The following is a 20,813-nucleotide window of genomic DNA, read 5'->3' as shown; positions in this document are numbered from 1 at the left end:
AGAACATGTTTATTATAAAATGATAACACAAACTTATGGGTATTTTTAATAATTTTTAGAACTTACGAATATAAAATAATATTTTTTGAAATAGTAAAATATTCTTGAGAAAATTTATGGCGAAACGCATGATAAAACTTCACCAAAAAAAATACTTATCAAAAATATTTGAAAACTTGGGGTCAAACGCTAACTAAAAAATAAATAATAACTTGAGGCTTATAAGTTGTTTTCTGAATTTGAAATATAACTCATTTTCACCACTAAATATTTTTTTTCCAAATAATTCATTTTTTAAAAAGAATTGAATGTTTTTTTATTGTCAAAGGGGTTCCAAGAGCGAATGAAGAGTGTAAAAGAGTGAGGCATACTCTGCATTTCTGCTAAGAATGGCGAAACTTGTTCAACAAAGTGTGAAATCATTGTGGAAATTCAGCACTTGTCTTCTTAGGGTTTCTTCATATTCTACAAAACCTGAAACCCTAGTGTCCTTATTTTTGCCTAATAAAGATGAAGGTTCTAAACCCTTAACCTCATCTCCGAAGGATGCTCTGTACAGTAGGTTGATCTATTTGACACGCTCTAAGGAATCCGTGGAGTCCGTCATATCAATACTTGACAAATGGGTTAGTGAAGAAAATCCCATTAAGTATGAAGACCTACAGATTATCGTCAAACAATTTAGAGATTGCCGTCGCTACGAGCATGCCTTTCAGGTCTGTTTTTTTTTTTTTGTTTTTTGTACTTCTGAAACCTTGATTATTTCCTTTTGATAATGTCGATGATTAATTTGCGAAAATCATACTACTTGATATGAGCTTCTTTGGAGGGAGTCTTTGAATTTGGTCCCTTGTTCTGGTTCATCTGGTAGAATTTCATTGAAGGAGAATGTTAATAGGGAAATGGAGACTAATCTCAATTTTTAGGAAAGGTAATTTGTAATATGTTCAAAACAACAACAAACTACTCGGTGCAATTCCATACCACCTTGTTTGGATGGTTCAACCCATTGTATTGTATTATTCGTTTAAATACAATGTTTGTTTTAATTGTTACTTACATTTTATTGTATTGTATCGTTAAATCTATCGTTAGATATCGATTAAAATACCCATTTTATGTAACGATTGATTTAGTGTGATTGCGAAATTACCTTAATATTTCTTCTCTTTTTGTCTTTATTAATTATTTAATAATCTTATTTTATCTTTTACCCTACCTTTTCATAATAGCACTACCTCGTACCCTACTTTTCTTATAGGTTTATGATTCAAATTTCTAATGTGTGACATTGTGTAACGAAAGATAATGATACAATCTATCCAAATATTGTATTCATTAAAAAAATACAATACAACAAAACACAATACGATACGATATATTATAAAATAATACTTAACAACCATCCAAACAGGGTGTAAGTGGCTTTTGAGAAGGGTAGTGTGTGTGCAGAACTTACCTCGACCTAGAGAGGTTTTTTCTAATAGACCCTTAGCTCAAGAAATAACAATAGTGAAGAAAACAAGGCAAAAAAAAGCAATCTGAAAAAAGGAACAGTAACTATAATAAAATAATATGATAATAGAAGTACAGGGAACAATAAATAGTAACTTAAGTTGAAGAAACAAGAAACTACAAGCGTAATACTACAACTACTAGTATAGAAGGATAAGAGAGACAATACTCAACTACCTACTAACCTTCTATCCTAATCTGTATCCTCCATAAGCTCCTATCTAAGGTCATGTGCACGATAAGTTGAAGGTGCGCCATATCCTGTCTAATTACCTTTCCATAAGCTTATTCGGGCTACCTCTTCTGAAATCATCAATAGCCAACCTTTCAAACCTCCACACTGGGGCATCCGTATATCTCTTCGTCGCTTGTCCGAAACATCTCAGTCTCTTTGCCCCTATCTTGTCCTCCACAGGGACCACTCCCACCTTATCCCAAATATTTTCTTCTCTAATCTTATCTTTTCTTCTATGCCCACACATCCATTAGGGAGTTCCTTTTAATCTTTTAGGGATTCAAATAGGCTAAGTATTGCTTCAGCTTTATATGCAAATTCCTCATTATTTTAGGAGGCTAAGTTTTTGTTTCAGTCTCTTCATCACAAAAGTTGGGAGGGACGGTATATGGACTGAACCATCCTTATTTACAGTTCAGCATTACCTGTGCAATATTCTGGTTAACCTGCCTCTTTGTTGGACTGTAATATTTATCAATTAGCTTCAATCCAAATATCCAAGAATCCTTAGAATTCATGATAGTTTGTCTATTATCATGTTGTTTGTTAACCTTCATCAACGCTTCTCCTTAATACCAGGCTTAAGACTAAAGATGCTTTAAAGTGGATCTTACTTAGGTGGAGTTTATTGTACTGCAACAACTTGCATAACCGTTAGTTTGTTGATGTTACTCTGTTTGGACATTAATTGGATGTGATTGTTTGTAACTATGACTATAGGGATCTAATGACTTCTCTTTTGTTACCATACTTGGATGCCTAGAGTTGTAAGACTCCTTTTAGTCCTTCTCGTTTAGCATTTAAATTTAGGAGGGTGGGTGGGGGGTGGGATAGTCTTTCTTTTATTGCAGATAGTAGTTCCTAGCTATGTAATTATGCATTAGTTAATTTGTTAAAGGTTAGTTAGTTAGTTAGTTGATTAGTTCCAATTGGTAGTTAGTTTGTTAAAAGTTTGTTAGTGATAGTGACAGCTGGAGATGCCAGCCTGCACAGTGGATTGGTTGTATATATAGATGAGATATTTCTCATTCTCAGCTAAGCTCAATGAATGAGACCAGAAAGTTCCCAAATTCTAACGTCTTCAATTCTCTTACTGTTTTCAATATGGTATCAGAGCACTGAATTTGCGTGATTCAGATTCATAGTTCATTCGATTCTGAGTCCACAGAAGACTTTACCATTGACGGAACTTGAGGAAATATGGATCAACCATCAGGAGCAAGTGCTGTAGTTGGAGTTTCAGCTGATACTATTGATGCGATAGAGAAAAATCGCAATCATACCTTGTATCTACATCCATCGGACACTCCGGGTAGTGTATTGACTTCAGTTCAGCTCACAGGAACTGAAAACTACTCGTTATGGAGCAGATCCATGATGATCAATCTATGTGCAAAGAGCAAGTTAGCTTTTGTTCTTGGAACATGTCGCAAATCAGATTATCAGCCTGCATTGGAGGAGCAATGGGAAAAGTGTAATGCATTTGTCCTTGCATGGATCATGAATACTCTATCCAAGGAGCTGAGTAGCATTGTATAAGTTTCAGATGCAGCAATGGTCTGGGGAGATCTGAATGAGCGATTCAATAAAGTTGATGGATCTAGGAGTTATCAACTTCATCGTGAAATCTGTACACTTCATCAAGGTAATTTGACAATGTCGGAGTATTTCACTAAGCTGTGTCTTCTATGGGATGAATTTGATGCATTAGTCCTACCACCTGCTTGTAATTGTGGCAAATCTAGGAGTTATGTTGATCATCTACAATTTCTGCGTTTATTTGCTTTTCTAATGGGACTGAATGAAGTATATAGTCATGCACACAGTCAAATTCTTATGATAAACCCTCTACCAAGTGTAAGTAAGGCATATGCCATGATAACTTCTGATGAAAGCCAGCGTCTGACTGCTGGATCTAGAATTAGTGGAGATGTTCATGAGTCAATGGCTTTGTATGCTGGAAGAAGTAATCACTACATGGAGAAGGGACCCAGTTCAATCATGAACTTTGGCAGAAGAAAAAGGCCTTATGATAATACAGGAAGCAATTCACGTGATTCAATGGCAATATATAGTGGCAGAGGTGGATATACAAGTGCAGGAAATGGTAACTACAACAACTCAAAACAGAAGAAAAACTGGCATTTAGTTTGTGACTATTGCAAGCTGCATGGCCACACTAAAGATATCTGTTATAGGCTTATTGGTTATCCAGCCGATTGGAAGTTTAAGAAGAAAGTTGGACCAGGTCCAGGTGTGATGAACACAGGAAGGGAGATGACGAACCATGCATATGCTGAAAGGGATACTAGAGATGAATTTGGACCTATGAATACAGGTTAAGGATCTTCTGGTGTGTCTGGTAATTCTGATGGTATTATGCAGATGAAGCAAGGAGGATATGCATCCCAAGTGTTAACAACATAACCAACATTTCACCCCCAATCAATACAATAAGATCCTGCAAATGATTGACAATGAAGACACTGTGGAGAATGTGAATGTGGCAAGCACAGCAGGTACTCATATCACTGCTTTATCAGTTAGTGACATTAAAACACAAGATTGCATCAATTTAAAAGGTGAATGGATAGTTGATTCTGGAGCAGCATGACATATGACTTCTAAGCTTAGTAACTTAGATGCAGTATCTAGTTCTAATCAAAGTGTAGGAAGAAAAGTGCACCTTCCTAATGGTCAGACTACATCCATAACTCACACTGGTACTTTTAGGCTACCAGCTGGTGATATCTTGAATAATGTCTTGGTGGTCCCTGACTTCAAATTTGATTTACTATCAGTGTCTAAATTGACTAGACAACTGAAATGTTCTGTGAATTTCTTCCCTGAGTTTTTTGTATTTCAGGACCTCTTCAATGGAAGGGTAAAGGGGATTGGTAAGGAGAGAGAAGGCCTTTACTATTTTCCCAGTCGTCTTCCAAAAAAGGTCACACATGTGGAACAAAGTTTTCTGGTGCATGCTATGGACACAAAGGGAATAACATGGCATAACAGACTTGGTCATCCCTCAGTGAAGGTATTAAGGCAACTATCTTTGATTAGGAAACATGTAGATGAATATATGTGTAATAAATGTCCAGTTTGCCCTCTTGTTAAGCAAACTAGACTTCCTTTTCCTTTAAGCATGTCCAGAACTAGTGCTGTTTTTGAGTTGGTATACTTAGATGTATGGGGACCATATAGAGTTCCTACCCATGCTGGGTACAGATTCTTCTTGACAATTGTTGATGATCATTCAAGAATGACTTGGCTATTTTTGATGAAATTCAAAAGTGATGTGTTTACCATTTTTAAGTGTTTCTTTACTTTGGTTCAGAATCAATTTAGTAAGTCTGTTAAGAAGGTGAGATCAGATAATGGGACTGAATTTTTTAATAAAGATTGTAGATCATTATTTGAATCCTTGGGAATTGTTCATGAGAGTAGTTGTCCACACACTCCTCAGCAGAATGGAGAGGTTGAAAGAAAACAGACACATTCTTGAATTGGCCAGGGCCCTTAGATTTCAAGGTTCTATCCCAATCAGATTTTGGGGAGAATGTGTTTTAGCTGCTGTTTATTTGATCAATAGAATGCCTACTTCAGTCCTGCAAGGACAATCTCCTTATGCCATTTTTCATGGTCACCAACCTAGCTTGACTCACCTAAGAACAATTGGTTTCCTATGTTATGCTACCAAAGCTGTCAAGGATGACAAGTTCTCACCAAGAGCTGATGTTTGTGTATTGATGGGCTACTCACTTACTCAAAAGAGGTACATTGTTTATAGCTTGAGCCAAAGCAAGTTCTTAGTGAGCAGGGATGCTGTTTTCAAAGAAGAGATCTATCCATTTGCTGCACAAAAGATGAGGCAACTTGAACCATTATTCTCTCATTCTCCATTGCTGGATACAAGTGATTGTGAGGACATATTTCCTCTGGCTGCAGAAAACACAACAACAAACACAGAAACATTACTAGTTCTTGTTCATCCAATGCATGAACATGATGTTGTATCTGAACAAGTTCAGCCTGAACAAGAAGCTGCTGTATTGGAAGATTGCCAGAGAACTAGGCAGTCCACTAGAAGGTCCAATCCACCAATTTGTTTTAAAAGACTATGTCACTCTGGTCACAAATCCTCATCATCCTTATTCTATGGCAAATTACATTTCTTATCATCACTTATCTCCTAGTTATCAAGCTTTTCTCAGTAGTTTCTCTGAGGAGATTGAACCCAAGAGTTATGAAGATGCTGTTAAGGACCCTAGATGGGTAGTAGCTATGCAACAGGAGATCAAAGCCCTGGAGGAAAATGGGACTTGGCAAGTAGTAGAATTACTTGAGAAGAAGTCTGCAATAGGTTGCAAATGGGTGTTTAAGATAAAGTACAAGGCTGATGGCCAGATTGACAGATTCAAGGCTAGGCTTGTAGCCAAGGGTTATAGCCAAACTGCAGGTATTGACTACCAAGAGACCTTTGCCCTAGTAGTCAAGATGGTTACTGTAAGATCTATCATTGCCTTTGCAGCTGTTGAAAATTGGACGATATATCAGATGGATGTATTCAATGCCTTCCTACAAGGTGACTTATATGAAGAAGGATATATGGAGCTTCCTAAAGGATTTTTCAGTACAGAGAAGCATCATGTATGCAAGCTTGTTAAGTCTTTGTATGGTCTCAAGCAAGCATCTCGACAGTGAAATGCTAAGCTCACTGAAGATCTTTGCCATTCAGGCTATATCCAAAGTCATTTGGATTATTCACTGTTTACTAAGAAAAGTACCACTGGTATGGTCATTGTGTTAGTATATGTTGATGATTTATTTAATCACACGGAGTGATCCTACATTAGTTCAGGACACCAAACAGGTGTTACATAATCACACTTCAAAATCAAAGACTTGGGTGAACTAAGATACTTCCTGGGGATTGAATTTTGCAGATCTAGTACTGGTATAGTAATGAACCAGAAGAAGTATGCTTTGGAGCTTGTTTCAGAAGCTGGGCTTGCAGGAGCACAACCAGTTTCCACCACTTTGGAATGCAATGTCAAACTTGCCTCAGCAGCTTATGACAGTGGCAATGGTAACATGCTATTTCCCGATGTCAGCAAGTATCAAAGAATGATTGGTAAACTACTCTATTTGACTAACACAAGGCCTGAGAATGCCTTTGCTGTTCAGACATTAAGTCAGTACATGCAACAACCTAAATTCTCCCATTGGAATGCAGCTTTGAGGGTGATTAAATACATCAAGGGTAATCCAGGATTGGGATTGCTTATGAGTTCACAAAAGGACCCTACTTTGACTGCTATTGTGATGCAGATTGGGCTGCTTGTGTCAGCAAGGAGATCAGTCACTAGGTACCTACTCAAGTTTGGAAATTCATTAATCTCTTGGAAATCCAAGAAACAAAACACAGTGTCACGAAGTTCTGCAGAAGCAGAGTACAAAAGTTTGGCTACACTGACCGCAGAAGTTGTATGGGTCACTAGTTTGTTTAAGGAGTTGAGGGTGGAGTTACACACACACCTACTGTTATTCCTTGTGATAGCAAGGCAGCCATCAAGATTGCTGCAAATCCTGTATTTCACGAAAGGACTAAGCATATCGAGATTGATTGTCATTTCATTCGTGAAAAGAGTCAACAAAGCCTAATCAAGACTAACTACATCAACACTAAAGACCAACAGGCTGATCTACTAACTAAAGCTCTTGGTCGATCTCAACATGATTTTCTCTTAGCCAAGCTTGGAGTTCTGAATGTCTTCAGTACATCCAGCTTGAGGGGGAGTATTGGAGATAGTAGTTCCTAGCTATGTAATTATGCATTAGTTAATTTGTTAAAGGTTGGTTAGTTAGTTAGTTGATTAGTTCCAATTGGTAGTTAGTTTGTTAAAAGTTTGTTAGTGATAATGACAGCTGGAGATGCCAGCTTGCACAGTGGGTTGGTTGTATATATAGAGCCCGTTTGGATGGACTCATAAGTTGGTCAAACCAACTTATAAGCCCTTTTTAGCTTATTGTGGTGTTTGGCTACCAACTTAAAATGTTAAATTTAAGCCATAGAGTTCTTAAGTCACTCAAAAATGAAAAGTTGGAAATCTTAACTTTTGTTTGGAGGGCTTAAAGCCATTTTCTTTGATCATGGAAATTACTTTTATATCCCTTATATTTTATTTTAATTCCTAAAGTACCCTCTTTAGCCCTAAAATTCACATTTTTCAAACACATCAACAACTTATTTTCAGCATAAACACTTTCATCTAAATACTCAACTGCTTTTTTTTTTTTTACTCAACTGCTTATTTATAAAAATAATTTCTAACACTTAAAAGTTCTAAAAGCACTTCATACATAAAAGTTACTTTTTTTAAGCCTATCCAAACTGGCTCATAGATGAGATATTTCTCATTCTCAGCTAAGCTCAATGAATGAGATCAGAAAGTTCCCAAATTCTATCATCTTCAATTCTCTTACTATTTTCAATAGCTTTCATATGTAATTTGCTAGTAAATTTACTATAGTGAGGATATTAAGACTAACGCCTAAGCTTAGAGTGTTCTATATTCTAAGAAGCATTTTAGCCGAAGAACTATCTATCAGTCAATCAAGAAATTTATGTGTCACTCCAAAATCAGTTGGAATCAGACAACCAGTTATGTAAAACCTCATCCATCCATTCTATGCTAGTTCATTTTTGTCCATTGCTGAAAAATTGCTTCTTTTGGTGGATTAGGTAATCTGAATTTCACACTTTCCCTTATATGGTTAATTAGTTTAATTTCAATAGTCGGTATTACCATAACAAGCATTTGCTTCTATTGTATTCTAAGCAGTTCTGCACTAATATATTCTTGACATGAAACAAAGTGACTTGCTTGGTGTCTTGATAGTTATTTGTCTTGAGAGTAGGAACCAGCAGATGTACTTTTTTCAGAATTTTATGGTGCTGACTTGGGAGTACTAAAAGGAGACTTGTGTTAAGTGAAATGGAAAAGGAAATCTTTCCCTTTATACCAGTTATTGGATTTTCGTCTGAATTTTCATGTTTTCTGCCCACATTATTATATCTTTCCAAGCATGTTACCTTCAATAGAAAAAGTCTTTCTATTTATGTTCTTCAAAGAGATAAAGTGTCAAAAACACACCTAAACTATCCCTTTTCTTGAGTTTCATACCTAAACTATTGAAAGTGTGAGTTTCATACTTAAACTATCACTTATTAGTTTGAGAAACACACCTCAGTGGTGTGTGTAATACACTTTCTCTGCTCTTTCTATTTTTTGAAAAAACCTTGCCACATGGATAAAATATTCCACATTGTCAAAAATTAAATGAATTATTAATATTAGTTAAAAGTTAAAAACTAAAGTATTTATATCCTCAAAAAAAGAAATTACTTTTTTTTAAAGAAATTATTTTTTTTAAAAAAATAAAATTTAAAATATTTTGCTAGCACGCTCCACCACCTCTTCCCTCCCCCCCCCCACAATCCCCGTCCTTTTATTTTTTAAAATTACTTTTATAAAATATTTTTTAAAATTTCATACTTCTCCCCTCCCCCACTCATTCCTAAAAATGTTATTATTTTTATTTTTTTAAAAAATAAATTATACTCACCTCATCTAAATCTCTGCTCTTAATTTATATTTTTTTTATATATATTTTTCTCGTTTAGTGTTAGGAGTAAGGTCTGCGTACATTCTACCCTCCCTAGACCCCATGTTGTGGGATTTCACTGGGTTGTTATTGTTTGTTGTAGTGTTAGATATGTACATATATTTTTAGGGAATTTTTTTTTTCTACTTGCATACCGAATATAACAGGAATAAAAATTTTATTTTAAGAAAAGTCTTGTGGCAAGTAAAAAATACTTTTCTAAAATCATATGTATATATCTAACACAAAATGGATTTTTTTTTTGAAAGCGGAGTGTTAGGTGAGGCGGGGTAGAATTTTTCTTAAAAATTAAAAATAAAAATATCTAAATTATTATTTGAAGGGGAAGGGAGGGAGGGGGGGAGTTGAAGTAAGAATTTTATTAAAATTTTTTATAAAATAATTTAATAAATAAAAATAAAACTAAAAAATTGGGGTGGGTGGGGGTATGGTGAGAGAAAGTGATGAGGTGAGATAAGAAAAATATTTTATATTTTACTTTATAATTTTTATAGGCGGAAGATAGTAATACTTTAATCTTTAATTTTAACTAATTCTAATAATTTATTTAATTTTTATTATGGTGGAATGTTTTATCCATGTAGAGTGTAATGTGATAAAAAATTTTATATGAAAGAGAGAGTGTAGTACACACACCATGATGAGAGTGGAATAAAAGAGAGAGGTGTGTTTCTCAAACTAATAAGTGATAGTTTAGGTATGAAACTCACACTCCCAATAGTTTGGATATGAAACTCAAAAAAATTGGATAGTTCAGGTGTGTTTTTGACACTTATCTCTTCTTCAAAACATAGTAGGATTTCAATTATAGTTACAAAGATGCCCACTTGAGAATGCATGACTATACCTTGCTCCAACTACTACACTTACTAAAACTTACCAAATTTGAAAGAATGTATCTTGGTTTTTCTAACTTCAATTACACATTTGTGTTGAGATACATTTTTTTGTTTATGGGCATATTGCATTGGAACCTCGATTAGGTTACTCCATACAAGTTATCAACATCCCATAGAAATAAAGGGTATAATATGTGTGCATAAGTTTGTCAGTAAAATGTGTTACTACTATAAAAAGAACTAACAGTTCTCTGTTGATATTTCTTTTAAAGTAAAGAGTTGGGACTTTGACATCCGTACGTTCAACATAAACATATATAGTATTCTCTATACATGAGCAGATTCTTTTTTCCTGTAATATCAATCTCTATTGCTTACATATATTTGCTTGTAGGTGAAGTTATATACTTATATTGCATGGGCTTTCTCTCTGATACTTATCATATGAAGATTTTGTTAGCATTCAAAAATGATACTCTCCTCGTTTCAGTTTGTTAGTCCTACTTTCCTTTTTAGTCAATTTAAAAAATTATGTATTTTTTCCTTTTTTGGGCAAATATGTTTAAAACCACAACATTAAAGGGCAATTTGGTACATTCTGCATATCTTTCAGAGCATAAGATTCAAAAGTCTTCTTTATTTTCTTAAACTCCATGCCAAGTCTAAACATGACAAACAAATTGAAATGGAGGGAGTACTTATCTACATCTACATACAAAATAAATAAATCTTTTTTGATATAGAGACACATAGTCAGCCATATCAATGTACCATTTGCATTAGAATATGTATATATCTATGCATTATCATTGCCAATCCACGTAGAACAATGTAACTTATGTTAAAAAACATATATTGCAAATATTTTCTTTGTTCGAATAAATACGAACACATTTTAATCAATTCAAAAGTTTAAAGCTAAGAGGAGTGATTAGCTTTTGTATAGTTCTTGGACTTGTCTGATTTTGGACTTTTAAGTATTCTAAGAGTCATTCCTAAAATAGTCCTCTCTTTTCCCTGCCTTTTCTCTATATTCTTCTTCCCAAAAAAAAAACAAGAACTTAATTTGATTAGTCAACCAGGTCTGAAAGTGAATCTTTACTACATGAACCAAATTATTATCCTCCATACAACTTGAGTTTTTTTTCCCTTTTCTTGTCAGTGTTATCAAAAGCAAAAAGCGCAAAAAAGCTCTAAGGTTCATTGGGGCTTTAAGCGCTAAGTGCTAAGCTCAAATCAAGTGTGGGCTTTAATGTAAAAAGGTGCAATGGAGAAAAAAATATAGATATACATGTTTAGTCCGAGGCTAATTGTAATAAGCATGAATAACAAATATGTGAACAAAGAAATTGAAGTCTTTTTACGATAAAGTGAAGTATCAATTGTTTAGTGTTACCTTTTCAGGAAACACTCATTTGTAAGGATAAGTTTGTCTTAGAGCCTTGATGACAACACTGAAGCGCACATTAAGCGAGGCGAAGCGCTCAACATGTTTTGAGACTTGCTCGGGGCTTAAGCGTGCCTTTGAATTGTTTCCGATAACTCCTCTGTACAACTTGACTTCGTAGCAGATACCTTGTAAACTTTCATGTTCTACAAGTATTTCAACTGAATCAATTTAATGTTGATTAACAAGAGCTATCCCTAAATTCTCCCACATCATGAAGTCCGTATTAATCACTCCTATTTTCTTTTAAAACACTAGCCTTTGGGGAACCAAGGAAAAAAGACCAGGTTGCATACTTAACTTTTCTTTTCCTAACTTATGTATTGGTTTAGTTTACAAAATAGCAATTTCTGCTTGTCATACATTCACAGATTTTTGAGTGGATTAAGAAGTCCAAGAATTTTGATATATCACCCGGAGATTTGGCAGTCGAACTGGATTTAGTATCAAAAGCCCATGGTCTGGAAGCCGTAGAGACATATTTCACTAGCATTCCAGATGATTTAAGAACCTACAAGGTATATGGTGCTCTCTTGAATTGCTATGCTGATGCAAGGGTCTTAAAAAAAGCAGAAGATACCATGCAAAAGCTGAAGGAGTTGGGCTATACTGGCACAGTGGCATACAATGTTATGATGACCCTTTATGCTAAATTGGGGTATCTTGAGAAGCTACAGTCACTTATGCTAGAGATGGAAGACAAGGGAATTTCTGGTGATGTGTTTTCCTACAATATCCTCTTAAATGCATATGCATCTGTTCCCAATGTTACGGAAATGGAGAAGGTTCTGATGAAAATGGAAGCTGATCCTCTGTTGGTTGATTGGAGTTCTTACACAATTGCTGCCAAGGGGTACCTGAAAGCTGGTGATATAGAAAAGGCTAACAAGTCATTGAAGAAATGCGAGCAGAGTCGCAAGGGGAAAAGGGAAGAGCTTGCTATTGACATGCTCATTACTCTCTATACTAGTTTGGGAAAGAAAGATGATGTATATCGTATATGGAATAAATACAAGAAAAAAGTTAAGCATCACAATTCAAGTTATCATTGTATGATACGCGGACTAGAAAAGTTGGATGATCTTGATGGTGCAGAGAAGATATTCGCTGAGTGGGAAACAAACAGGGTACACTTTGACATTCGAATTCCAAACTTGCTCATAAGTGCTTATTGCAAAAAGGGTCATATGGAAAAGGCTATATCAATCATAGAGCAACTCGGGGAGAGTGGGAAGCATCCCAATGGGAGCACATGGAATCGTCTGGCACTCGGTTATTGTGTACAAAATGACATGGAGAAGGCAGTGGAGACAATGAAGAAAGCAATCTTGGCTAGTAAGCCAGGGTGGAAGCCACACTTTCACAGTTTGGTTTCCTGTGTGAAGTACTTGCAATCAAAAGGAGATACTCAAGGAGAAGAAGAGCTTAAAGATTTACTTAGGGTGCGAGGTCTGTGCTCAAAAGAAGTTGAAAGGGGTATAGATAAGTATATTGAAATTGGAAATCGCAAGTCCGAGGCACTTAATGAAACAGACCTTGAGGAGACTTGTTCACAATAGTAGGAAAAAACCATGTCACTGGTTAGTGGATTATATGATTCTCTAAATTTTTATCATGATCACTAATCACAACTTTCAATTGAGCTTTTCAATTGCTGCATCTAATAGTATGATCTCTTTCTCTGTTGTATAGTTGCAGACTTGGTAGGTAGAAGTAGCGTTCGGTGGTCACTTTTCGGTCCTGTTTTTGGGAAATAGGCAATGTCATGGAGAATAGTGTTGAACAGAATATATTAGTAATGTTGGAATTAATTACGCTGATATTATTTTTTTATTCATTGTCTAGTTTGGCGTACAAATAACATGCATTGCATAATTTCTGAAAAAATTATATGTTTACAAAAATGCCCTCTCCATTTTTATAGTTTGCTATGTATTAATTATACTATATAATTAATATTTGCATTCATTATATATGTAGATTGGAAAAATGTATCAAACAAAAAATTAGTAATACCAAAATTAATACATGCGTCATTTTCTCTAATATCTTTTGTCAAACTACCCTAAATGGTACTATAATGCAATATTGTAGGTTCAAATAATAACAAAATCCACATCAGTTACCAGAAGAAACATTAAAAAAAAAATATCAACACTGTGACAACATGTGTCTTGGATTCAGCACCCTTTTGTCTATCTGGAAAATCCAATCAAAGTTCGATTCCTGCCAATTAAGTATTAATATACTCTCTGCTCGGGTTTTACTTGTTTATTATTTTAAAAATAAATTTTGATTTTTATTTTTATACATCACTTTTAACATATCAAAAAAAAATAATTATTCTCAATATTAAGTAGTTATTTTCAAACTATATCTCAAAATCAATAATTATATATCAATTAATATGAATATTATGATAAAATACTTATATTTATCATTATTTCTTAAAACACCTTAATATCCATTAAGGCAGATTTATTAAGAAAACATTTGAAAATTCTTTTTGTTCTCCTTTGAAATAGTAGGAAAGTGAAGTGAATTAAGAACAGGATTATGTGATGGATGATGCAATACATAGGTAGTGTCATTAAAAGAATAAAGCATTCTCAGTTTGCTACTACATACGTGCAAGACCTAACATATTTGCTCAACTAATGCTTTCAAATACTTAGGCATTCAATATATCTACAACTCGTTGAATCGACTATTTTAGATTTGTGCCGGATAGTGTCACTAAATATATATATGTATATCGAATTGGAGGAAGAATTTGTCCTTTGCAATTTCAAGAGAAGAGAATTAAGTACAAAATTAGTATAAAGTACTTATTCTTAACTGTAATTATTTTTGGATACTATAAACACCTTAATTTGACACATAAATAGACTAATAAAAGTTTGAAGAGAGATTATATCATAAACCATAAATAAAAGTAAAATAATTAAACTTCCTTTCTAATTAATATTTTTTTATCGGGCATATAAATTAAAAAAATACGACAAGTATTTTAAAACGTATATAATTTAATTTAAATTTTTATTTTTTATTTTTAATAAAATAAATCATAATCACATAAATATATATATATATATATATATATATTATTTATTTTAGTTTATAAAATTTAAAAGTCATTTATTTTACTTTAAAATTAAGTATTCAATCAAACATGAAGACGAAGAGTATATAGTTGCCTATGGCCAGAAACGAGCATCATTGCTTATAATTACAAGAAATATGAGTAGATGATAAATAGTAAAAAGCAAAGTGGAATAAAGTATAAGAAACAAAAATAACGTGAAAATTATGATTAGGTATGGAACCCATTTGGACATTTGTTATGGCTGAGCTGGAAATTGGGAACTACTCAAAGTTGGTGAACTAAACAATATTATCTAAAAATAAAAATAAAAATAATAATAATAATATGATCTGATCCATCAATGTTCACAGACGCCATCAGGATGACTGCTAGCTACCAATGCCGCCGCCGCCACCCACCGGGCACTTAGTTTTAGATTATTCAAAAGTAGGGCGTACAAAAATTAAATCGATTGATAAATCGAATAAAAAAAGTGTTATTGTGTTTGTTATTAGGTTATTAGGTTGACGGTTATTTTATGATTTTATAAAAAAAAATTATTGAGTTATTAATTCGGTATTAATTTTTTAATATTAAATAAACTAATAACCCATTAAGACTATAAAATTTTATTATTTTAATTTTTGCTCATATATAAATATCAAAATATCAAACAAAAAGTATTAATATAATTAATATATCAGACTATCGGTAGCCCACTTAATTCATAGTTCACACTATATTTACCCTTTAGTCTTTAGTATCACTTTCAGTTCACAATTCAAAATCTAAAGAACTAAAAACGGTGGCAGCTACGGTTTGCAACAACAACGACGATAAGAGTTATGCGACGACTAAGGTTGTGAATTGTGAGTATTCACAACAAGAATGTCTAATTTGCTTATGTCATTGCATGTCTGTATCGCATCAAATTGTTGGAGAAGTCATGAATTTATTTTGAAAGCATTTTTTTTATTGGTTAAATCGAAAATCAAACTGTCAAAGACCGAAAATCGATAAACAGAAAATTAATAACAAATATCTTATTGATTTGATTATTGATTTAGTATTTAAAAATCAAAAATCAATAAATCAAACGAATAATACTTAAAATCGAACCGGTCGATGCACAACCCTAATTCAAAACAATAAGAGGACATTTGGTTAGTGGTTTGAGGAGTTTATTTTTATATAATATATGGGATTAAATTATTTCGTGTTTGATTTTGATTATAAGTATTAACAAAAACAGAATAAACTTTAGTTAATTACATTAAACACCCTTATCATTTGACTTGGATTTGGATACTCACTTTATATTTTAAAAATTAAATATTTACACTCATGTACTATGAAAATTAATACATTTACAATCCGTATGAGTTATATCTGAATGTAATTAAGTATATTAAAATATAGGGGTAATTACAAAAAGGCAAATTTTTAAACTATAAATAGAATATGTTTATGAAATTTAAAAAGGAGATAAAAAAGAATTACTCATGTCTTTGATTAAAAAAATTAATAATCTGAAACATTTATCTTTTGAAACTCATAAATAAAAAATGAACATTAATTATTAATTATTTAATAAAATACACCAATTATTAGTAATAACTTTTTGATATTTTAGTTATGTAATATATATGTAAACTTTATTGATTTATTAATATTTTATTATATAAAAAATTATCTTTTTTTTTAGTTTTTTTTTTTAATTTATCCTTCTGTTTTAAAGTTATCTTAAATATACATTTGTATAGAATTTTCATTAGATAAAACGTTTAAATATTTTAGAAAAAGTGAAATAATATTGTAAGGGTGTATGTCTAGGATTTTCATAATATAAAAATGTAAGTGTTTAATTTTAAAATACTGGGTTCATTTGTAGTCATAATGTGATTAATTCTAAAATTTATGTCAAAATTATAAAGTTATTTAGAGTGTTACATATAGAAGACAGAGTTATATATGTGCATTATAATCTTTATTAAAATTTTAAAATTATAATTGTGGAATAACCTAATTTTGAATCAAACAAACTATCTTCAATAGATAAGAACGAGCAAATGAGAGGAATATAATTTCGCTTTCTGATGTTGATGCCTTGATTGTGATGGGCAGACAGGCTCTCTAATCAAATGCCCATTTGGATTAATTAATGTATGGATAAGCAAAGAATTTAGTAATTCAAAATTTAAATTTCAATAAGCAAATAGACGATTGATAATTTCTTCCTATTAGTCTAAATATTAGTGAGTAAAATTTTCCAATACATATATATATCTATTGATAGAAAATAATAGCTATTCGATAAAATAATTGAAATACATACGAGAAAATCGTTATGAGAAACAATAATACAATGCCTATTACTATGTGAAAGCTAGTAACTTTGCTATGTGGACTACCTTGATACGACACTTTTATTCTACTTATAATTGTTTATAATAATAATAATAATAATAATATTCTAAAGAAAGAAAGCCATCTTGTGCTACATGGCAAAGAATAAGAAAAAGGACCACTCAGATTGCATTTTAAAAAAATTAATTAAATAGGGTCCACTAGCTAATAGTTTGACAAAGAAAAAACAACTTCAATTTTGGTTATCTGGTTTCTTGATAAGAAAGTAAAGTACACAGAAGGCAAAATGAGAAAAAGAGAAGAAGAATAAGGTAACGATGCGATCATACCTCGTTACAGATCTTCTCTTCACGATATAACGATGAATTTAATAATAAAATATAATAAAATTATTAGATTAGATTATATCAAAAAAGGGTTCAATCTTCAAGCACTCTAATTCCAAGTGTGTATTAGCAAAGACCAAAGAGAGCAAAAGCTTTCTATGATTTGTTACACATTTAGCTAAGGATGTACATTTTCTCATCTACTACAGAGACTACAACAACCCCATATCTTCTTTTTTACAAAGTACAAGCAACAGACAGGAAGTGTTCAAAACAAGATTAGACATGTGGCAAAGCAACAAAAGAGGAAAAAACATATTCTCCCAAGTGATCTATCAGCCTGTGCTAATTGCCTTCTCATTCTTGGACTACTGCTGATTGCTAGATTATAAGAGTTAGGATATGTGTATAGAGTTGTTGATGAGTTGCCAAAAATCCTTGCATAGGCCACTTCTCCAATCATGGAGGGTTGTAACATATTAGTTGTGGTGCCACCAGGGCTGAGCACGGGTGAGGTGCTTCGCTGATAAGGCGATTGACGTGTTTGAGACTGTTGTTGATGACTTCGGCGTTGAAGTAGCTGGGATGGATTTGAATCGGTAGTTGGTATCAGCATGTGATCGCTGCATCTTGGACTAGGGGGTCTTTGTGGGATCACTATGCCAAGATTCGGAGCCTTCCCTTCGGATGGTTTTGTAGATTGGCCACCGCGTCCATAGAGTGGAATCAATGTTTTTTGTGAAACTTCAGCCTTGCAAACAGGGCACTGGGGTTGCTGCTGATCCGAATTTTCTGAAGGAACACTCTGGAAATGAATCCATTTGTAAATGCAAGGCCAGCAGTAAAGGTGACCACATAAAGTTATCACAGGGTCATGCACACAATCCAGGCATATGTTACACTCAAAATCACTGGAAATATTCTCTTCAACTTCATCGTTCATCGTCTTCCATTTCCCTAATGGAGTATCGTGTTTGTTAAAGGTAGTGTCCAGCTGTTCTAAGGCCATATCCGGCTAGTTGATGAAAAAAGCTGGCTTTAATGCCTGTAAAAAATACAAATTTAAGGATCTCAGAACCAAAAAAACAAGACTTGAAATTCATAAACACTAAGAACTAGTACAACAGAACTACGAGAAACATTGAACATGTGAACCTTAAGGAAATATTATTGAACTTCTCAAGATACACTGCATAATTAATCTCAAGGATGGTCCCAAACAACTCAAAGGGGCAACGACAAAACAAAAGGCGCTACGCAATACTAAAACGTACTAATCAATTATAAGAGAATAGGCCACCATTATTTGGATCTAGTCTTAGATAAAGAAAAAAAACAAGGTCAATAAAATGTGGGAAAGGTTGAGTACAAGGAGAAACTACCTATGGGTTTCGCCCAAAAGCCATAACAACAGCTATTACAAAAGTCCAAACATTGTACCAGGACAAAATCAGTTTCTCCAAGGAACAACTACATGAAATTGATGGCCAGGCAGTAAATAAACGGATGGAAAACCAAAGGCATTAAATAAAAATCTGAAGAGAGGTTTTAAAATATGTGTCTCTGATAAGCTTATCAACTAACAAGTCAAATCAAATTTAATAGGTAAACCACCTTGGGATAAGGCTTCATTATCAAAGAAAATACACCAATAAATCATGAAAGCAAAGTAGTACTGCATTTACTATGGAAAAACACAGCATGAGTCATAAAAATATATATGTTATTGTCCAGACTCCCAAAATATAGGTTAATCTGATCTATGTGATCAGAAATGAAAACTACTGTCAGACCTATTTATAACATCATTTCATTAAAACAATCAAGCTCACTTTGGAACCGACTTTTTTGTCTCTCCTTCAAAAATCTCAATAGAAAGGCCTATCCAATTTTTCAAAATTTCGATAGTAAGTGCCCAGCCTCCTATGTAAGGATCCCAAAAAAACAGGTCAATTGAGGCTAGTTCTATGACTTTTCAAATTAAACAATGATAGCTAACTGGAAAAAAAAACAGAATTCATATGCATGTCAGATCCTCTAAAAGTAATTTATTTTTAAAGATCTGACACGGGTGTGACTGCACTTTTAAAGAGTCCGGACAATATATGGTTTAGATAATTTTCAAGGGAATTACAAATATCAAGAAACCCCTGAGCTGCAGATTTGAAGAAAGACAATCAAGGATCATGTTAGAAATATTATTCTGATGATTCTTTTTATCCTTTCTAAGCCCAAACCAGAAAGGAAAAACCTTTTGTCCCTACAACTACAAAAGAGAGTAACCTATATCTAAAACAAGACACTTTTACAGGGTGAAGCTAAGAAATTAGAATGTTTATTAGTCCTACATAGCCAAACTTAACTTTCCAACTTATATTTTTATACAAAACTTTTACTAATATCTTCAAGAATTTACCAATCCCAAGAAAATACCATGGAACCAGTAATGATATGACACCTAACCACAGCTTTACCCAAAAAGCTAACTCAAGGACAGAATTGATCAAGTCCATCCATAAAACAATCATCAACCCCACACAGACATAACAAAAAGAAGAAAAAACTACAAACCCCATTAATAAAAATGCAGAAACATGATTCTTCAGGCACTGAGTACATTAAAAACATAGAGATCTGAACTTGTTAATCCATTCTGAACAAGAAAAATCCAAACTTTGTCATCAAAATCTTCCCAAACACAAAAAAGGGCTACCCTTATCTTAAAGAAACAGATAGATAGACTAAAATAATATGAAATGAAAAGAAAAAGAAACATACCCAAATAGTGTATTTGTATGAAGAACGTTTCTGAACTAAAGAGAGTCTTTAGAAGGAGAAAAGCAAAGAATCCTTTGTGTTTAGAAGCAAAAGGTGAAAAACAGAGCTTAAGAAAAAGAGTAGATTGGATTATGAAATCTGTTGAATGTTTTGGTTCTTTATATACACACAGCTTTAAGAAGACGCGCCTATACATATATATGGCGTCTGTATGTATAGAATAATTAGAAGTATAAATATCTACTTATTATTAATTAGTTGATTAATTATCACTTTGTTACTTGCTTCTGTTGATAAGTACACAATAGGAACACGACGTGGGACCTACCTTTGTCTTTTCTCCGACGTGGCAGTTAAGGGAGGTTTGCGTACGCCGTTTGGAGTAACTCCGTTTTCTTTCTTTGGATTTTTCCTGTTCCGTTGCTGTGTAAGCGGTAATAATTGATTTATTTTAAGTGATTTTAAAGTAAAATAATAATATTTTAAAGGTATTTGGGGTAAATTTAAAAAATATTTATAAGCATTTAATTTT

At 33.2% G+C, this 20,813-nt stretch overlaps 3 protein-coding genes across 5 annotated transcripts; 2 read left to right on the top strand and 1 right to left on the bottom strand.

The window, feature by feature from the left end:
• Positions 1 to 326: 326 nt before the first annotated feature.
• LOC129891756 (pentatricopeptide repeat-containing protein At2g20710, mitochondrial) lies at positions 327 to 13,696 on the top strand. The gene is made up of 2 exons (XM_055967235.1): positions 327 to 716; positions 12,097 to 13,696. Exons 1-2 carry the CDS (start codon positions 390 to 392, stop codon positions 13,282 to 13,284), a joined length of 1,515 nt encoding a protein of 504 aa, XP_055823210.1. The 5' UTR covers positions 327 to 389; the 3' UTR covers positions 13,285 to 13,696.
• LOC129891757 (uncharacterized) lies at positions 3,305 to 4,093 on the top strand. Its single transcript, XM_055967236.1, has one exon. It carries the CDS (start codon positions 3,305 to 3,307, stop codon positions 4,091 to 4,093), a length of 789 nt encoding a protein of 262 aa, XP_055823211.1.
• A 3,906-nt stretch (positions 13,697 to 17,602) lies between the features above and the next one.
• LOC129892602 (E3 ubiquitin-protein ligase RMA1H1) lies at positions 17,603 to 20,435 on the bottom strand. Of its 3 annotated transcripts, none has more exons than XM_055968184.1 (2): positions 20,282 to 20,435; positions 17,603 to 18,548 (listed from the first exon to the last, which is right to left on the bottom strand). In XM_055968184.1, exon 2 carries the CDS (start codon positions 18,510 to 18,512, stop codon positions 17,772 to 17,774), a length of 741 nt encoding a protein of 246 aa, XP_055824159.1. In that variant the 5' UTR covers positions 18,513 to 18,548; positions 20,282 to 20,435; the 3' UTR covers positions 17,603 to 17,771. The 3 variants fall into 3 exon arrangements, with proteins under 3 accessions (XP_055824159.1, XP_055824160.1, XP_055824161.1); XM_055968185.1 differs by lacking the exon at positions 20,282 to 20,435 and adding an exon at positions 18,886 to 20,213; XM_055968186.1 differs by lacking the exon at positions 20,282 to 20,435 and adding an exon at positions 18,659 to 18,856.
• Between the last annotated feature and the right edge of the window lie 378 nt (positions 20,436 to 20,813).

This window comes from Solanum dulcamara, chromosome 6 (assembly GCF_947179165.1).
Source record: "Solanum dulcamara chromosome 6, daSolDulc1.2, whole genome shotgun sequence".
In the NCBI taxonomy this organism is placed as follows: domain Eukaryota; kingdom Viridiplantae; phylum Streptophyta; class Magnoliopsida; order Solanales; family Solanaceae; genus Solanum; species Solanum dulcamara.
Note: the sequence above shows the minus strand (reverse complement) of the source record. Positions and strands in the feature narration are given on the sequence as shown.